This window comes from Squalius cephalus (assembly GCF_949319135.1).
Source record: "Squalius cephalus genome assembly, chromosome: 1".
NCBI lineage: Eukaryota > Metazoa > Chordata > Actinopteri > Cypriniformes > Leuciscidae > Squalius > Squalius cephalus.
Window position 1 is genome coordinate 57,644,466 of NC_137122.1, and position 6,000 is coordinate 57,650,465.

The following is a 6,000-nucleotide window of genomic DNA, read 5'->3' on the forward strand; positions in this document are numbered from 1 at the left end:
TGAGATAATTAAGGGAATATGTAAGTGATTGTTGAGCATTAGTGATGAACACCTGCTGTTAACAAACAGAATCACTGAATAAAAGAGAAACACAAGAACAGAAAATAGAGAAACACAATAACTACGACTGACTTCCAGTCATTACACATTATTACACTTATTATTAACCAGTATGACTTTATTTCTGTCATACAGAAGTTGTTATTGAAAACGTTTGTTTGAAGTTACCATTATAGAGATCAGTGCTTGCTTTAGTTGGGATCCTGATGCTAAAACATTAGTTTTTCTTTTGCTGCTTGAGCTGTGTTTTTGCAAGTCACACTTGTGCGCACACAGTTTATGAAGGATTGTGGTTATAATGATTATGATGACAAAATCATCATATTGTCTGTTAAAAAAAAAAGTCAAGAGAAAGATAATAAGGTGTTTATGACTGTTGTGATGATTATATAATCATCCTGGACAAGTATGATTCTCTGATCTTAACCAGTGTTAAAGCTTTGAGTTTTTGGATATTTCATATTAATCATATCTGTTAGTCTATCTATAACACGAAATAAAGCAATGTTTCTGTAATTAGTTATTCTGAAGAATATTGAAATAGTATGGTGCTTTAAAACATTTTGAACCCCTGCTTGTCTTAGACACAAACAGACATAAACAATCAGCGCATGAATCTCAACAATGGTGACAATCAAAAGTCCCATGTTGCAATGCATGTTGGGTTCCAGGATAGTATAAAAGTCCCAGCATGCACTGCTGCATGAATAAATAAATAAAAATAAATTATTGGCACCATTGATGAGAGACATATGCAGATTTTTTATATCTCTGTGTTTCTACTAGACAGTGTAGTTCTGTTTCTTTTTTAGGCTGTGCATGATGTGTTAAAAAAAAATTGTAACTTATTTCTATAGTTTCACAGTGGTGCTAATATAACACTTTTGATACAGAATTAAAAACTGAAAGAGATTTAGTGAATGAACAGACTAAACAATGATTTTTTTTTTTTCATCAATAATCAATATCAATATAGCTGCAATCATTCACAAACCGTGTGTGTACACACAGTTCAATCAGACAGTGAAAAACTAATGTTAAAAAGTCAAGGGTCAGCATCCCAACTAAAGCCAGCACTGATCTCTATAATGGTAACTTCAAACCAAACATTTTCAATTAAACATCTCAATAACAACTTTTGTAGATGTATGACAGAAATAAAGTCATACTGGGGTGCGTTTCCCGAAAGTATTGTTAGCCAACTATGGTTGCAAGTTCCCTCGTTACCAATAGAGTTCAATGGACATTGCGATGAACTTGCGTCTATAGTTGGCCAACGATTCTTTCGGGAAACGCACCCCTGGTTAGTTAATAATAAGTGTAAAAATGTGTAATGGCTGGAAGTCAGTTGTAGTTCTTGTGTTTCTCTATTTTCTGTTCGTGTGTTCCTCTTTCCTTCAGTGATTCTGCTTGTTAACAGCAGGTGTTCATCACTAGTGCTCAACAATCACTTACATATTCACTTAATTATCTCACTGCAACACTGTCTCAATGTTACTTTTACTCTTTGTAGTGTGGATTTTCCTGTGGGGCTGAAAGGGTTAACAGTGTAAGATAAAAAGACACACCCATGAAATGTATTTTAACAGTAATAAACTGTAAGTTATAAAGCAGGTTTATACTGGCAACACTGTTGCCAGTAGTTTACTGTAAAATCTTGTTTTGTTTTTTGTTTTGTTTTTTGCTTTTTTTGCACAACCATTGTGCTAAAGAGTAGAGCCTGTGCTTCAGTCCAGGAGAAGATCTACAAACATTGATGATATGCTGTATGTTGCTGTATTTAATAGGTGGTGCCTTTGTAGTTGCTGGTCCACTGGAAATCTTTTTATGTACAATAGTTTTTTAGTGGTCTCAAATGAAAAAAGCTCACAGTAATATTTTGCTCACATTATTTATGCGTTATACATTTTAGTTAATACATTTAAATGACAGTTGGTCAATTTAAGGCAGGCGGTTTCTGCAAGTGTAATTAGTTAACTTGAGTTTTAATTTAGTTTTTACAGTAACATACTGTAGATTACAGTAAAGAACTGTACAATTAACAGTAAATTACTGGCAACAGTGTTTCCAGTATTTTATTGTAAAAAAAACCCCTGGTAAGGTCTAACAGTGTATATGGGCAGAGAATGTCTAATATGGCGAGAAGTTTCACTCTCACTAGACTTCCGGCTTCTGAACTGGTTGCAGTTCCACTCTGATTCCATATGAGGGCGCTCACAGGACGAGTGCAGAATGAATGGAGGTCAATGGCGGTATACCCCTGAAAATCCACTTTTCTCAGGATATAATTTTTTGTCTAGTAATTTGAATGTTGTATTCAAAAGGAGATGCAAAGAAATTACACATTGCTGGGTGTTCGATTTTTTAGAGTCACTTATTTGCTTTAAAAAGTCTTTCAAAATGTCAATGACGTCAGAATGCTGACGTCATTAGCAGAATGCTAGCGTGTTATGGGCAACAACAACTCAACCTGTAAGAAATCAAAACGACATAAGTACTCGTTCATTCAACTTTCGACCTAAAACCCATGTTGAACTTGCAAAATCTACAATCAGATCTGAGATTTCTCAACGGCAATCGGGTGAAGAGGTTTAGCCGTCTAGCCCCATTGACTCCCATTCATTTTGCACTCATGGCGATAGCCCCCAGTGGAACTCTGGTGGTACTACAACCAAAATTCGGTACAATAGGACTTAATAGGGAGTGGGCAGGCTCTCCGTAGACGGGCTATACAACACATTTGAACTACTATAGAGTAAACTGTTGAATTGTTGAAGGTGTAAAGACTTTACACAGTATAGTATTGTTGTGATTTTGTTGTAAAAACACGTTTTATTATGTATAACGTTAGCTAACAGGGGAGCTCCAGTAAGGACACGTAAGTTAAGTCTCTAAAGTGGATTTACATAAACCATATATCTTAAAGACGCTTATTTTAAATGTCTATTTACATCTGGCAGGAAAATCTTGAAATATCACAACATGAAATAGACATCTGAGTGATGAATGTGTGCTATTATGTAGAACAAATCTATAAAGTAACTAAACATAAGTTATCTATTTTATTTGTCCATTAGTTGATAAATTGAGGAACAATTATATTGGATAAAAAGTTAAAACAACCTCAACATGTAAATGTAGTGTTGAGCTCATAAATCACAGAGGTAATGTGAATCTCGTCTGGATGTTACAGTCGGGACAGATGAACAGAAGTGTGTTTATCCGGTGGAGAGTGGCTCATGAAGCAGAATGCTGCCATCAAAGGCTTTGAGTGAGTATACTACAGAAATGAATAACAACAACTATTTAAATATTAAGTTGTAGTTTATTTTAATTATTGTAATTTCAAACAGAGCTATTACAGCACTTTTCTGATTCTTGATTTCTGTGCATTTGCTGTAGATCTTTTGTGGTGGAGCAGGACCTGCAAAGAAAGATGATGGTGGCATTTGTGAAAAAAAAAGCGTTTTTGTCTTCTAAATAATACTGAAATCAAATGACATTGTGCGGTTGAAATTACTGCTTTTGTGTTATGTTTGTGCATTTTTGTAGGATCTGAAATGTCAGCAGGCTGGTGTGAACACTGAGGATGAGGAGCCCAGAGCTGAATCCTGGAGATGGTGCCATGGACGAGACCCTCCATCACTCCACCTGCCCTTATGAGACCCTCCACCTGTCCTTATGAGACCCTCCATCACTCCACCTGCCCTTATGAGACCCTCCACCTGTCCTTATGAGACCCTCCATCACTCCACCTGCCCTTATGAGACCCTCCATCACTCCACCTGTCCTTATGAGACCCTCCATCACTCCACCTGCCCTTACGAGACCCTCCACCTGCCCTTATGAGACCCTCCATCACTCCACCTGCCCTTACGAGACCCTCCATCACTCCACCTGCCCTTACGAGTCCCTCCATCACTCCACCTGCCCTTACGAGACCCTCCACCTGCCCTTATGAGACCCTCCATCACTCCACCTGCCCTTACGAGACCCTCCATCACTCCTCCTGCCCTTACGAGACCCTCCATCACTCCACCTGCCCTTACGAGACCCTCCATCACTCCATCTGCCCTTACGAGACCCTCCATCACTCCACCTGCCTTTATTGCCTCAGATTGTGAAGCACAACACATCACGCAACAACCTCCGGCACGAAGGCACGGCTCACCTCTGGCGGTCAGCTGATTCATCAGAATAAAGCCGCAGAATAGGAACTGCTGTGTTGAGACGGCAGAAGGATGTGGGGTTCAGCGTCTATAGCCTACATACATGAATGTAGTTTGAATAAAGCTTTGTTTCATGTGTTGACTTGTATATGCATTTGTTTATTGTGTGATGGTGACTTTCATTCATTCTTTTACTAATTTATTAATATTTCTCATTGTTGTCAGTAAATAAAATATAATTATTTAATTAATGTTTTATTTAATTGTTTGAAAGAAAATGTAGATATGTTCATTATATACACATCTAGAGTGTATTCAATCATGCATAGCTATGACATACATTACATTTTGTTTGTTTTATTGAATTATATCATTTTCAGGAAAACGTAATATAATTAAGTATTGGTAAGCATTTATCGTTGTTATTATTGTATGTTTTGGGGTGGGATAGCAATGCAATTCATTCTGAGGTAATATTAATTTTTAATATTAATGATACTTAAATTTTTCGAGTACAAAATCAACAGTTTTCTCCAAAGGCGAATCTTCGCACAGCTTCCCTTTGTGCAGACATTACAAACGCTGAGGAAACCCATTCTAGGTAGGGCTGTCCAGTTACTGATGGTATATATATATATATATATATATATATATATATATATATATATATCATGGGTTTGCATACATAATATGAGATTTTTTTACACAGGAAAAAAAACCCTACATGGTTGAATATCTTATATATTTTATATATCTTAATAAATAATATTGTTAAGGATAAAACGGTGGGTCACATTAGTAGGGTTAAATATAAAAACTTAAATCAACCCTAAATGTATTCACAAAATAAATGGGCAGCAATTTCTTCAAAAAGACCACAAAATGAGCAAGTTTAATCAATATCAAGATATTTACAGATAGATGAATTAAACGTGTCGTTCAAATCTTTTAAGTTGTTGCGCGTGTGATAACCCTATGGTGATAACGCGTCGTGGGTCACATGATAACGTCAACATGGCAGATGTCCGGTTCGCATTCATACTCAACGAGATCTGGCTATAAAGTACCTACTCTTTTAGCGCTCGTTAAGTAAGTACTTATTGAATTTAAGTACCTACTCATTGAGTATGCAGTTTCGAACGCAGCCTCTCTGTACAAATGAAATGTACGAGAGTCTGGTAGAACCAGGCTAGGTCAGATAAGGAAGACATCCAAAATGCAGTTGGTGTGCCTCCATGAGCAGGGTTGGGAAACACTGATCTAGATTAACAAGTGTTGTAAAAATGTTGTCATTTGTGATGCCTAATGCATTAACTGCTGTTGACAAATTGAAACTTATTGTAAAGTGTTAAGCAATATTTACTTACCCATTAAGACAAGAAAAACTATTAGCCAGTGCAGGTGCATGTTCAATAGTGGAAAAAAAATTCCAAGTGTCTGAGATACTTCTGCTGTATAGGATGAGGATTCACTCCTGAACAGTCAATCATATGGTCATATTTATACACAGCGAGTGAGCAACACATTCTCACACCCAATCAGGCGGAGCCTGGATATTTTCAGGTTTGCCTTCTGCCTCTCATGTCATTTACATTTTCTTTAAGACTTTTGGTTTGACTTTATTTTGATGGACCTTTGAACGCATTCTGTTAATTAAACGTAACGTTGCACATACATGTCTACTAATTCTCATTAGAGTGTTACCACCATAAATAACAAAAATGTAAAAGCAGTTTACAGTAATAACAGTAAGGTAAATAAAATGAGAAGA

General features: G+C 36.6%; 1 protein-coding gene across 1 annotated transcript in view; it reads right to left on the reverse strand.

Annotated features, from left to right (window-relative positions):
* Positions 1–5,699, reverse strand: part of LOC307171762 (5-hydroxytryptamine receptor 3A-like) — a gene marked incomplete at its 3' end in the record, with an annotated part of 32,926 nt that extends 27,227 nt beyond the window's left edge. Inside the window, exon 1 of the mRNA XM_079893581.1 lies at positions 5,597–5,699. Within this exon, the coding sequence (XP_079749707.1) occupies positions 5,597–5,636 (40 nt within the window). The 5' untranslated portion in view covers positions 5,637–5,699. The remainder of the gene's footprint in view (positions 1–5,596) is intronic.
* Between the last annotated feature and the right edge of the window lie 301 nt (positions 5,700–6,000).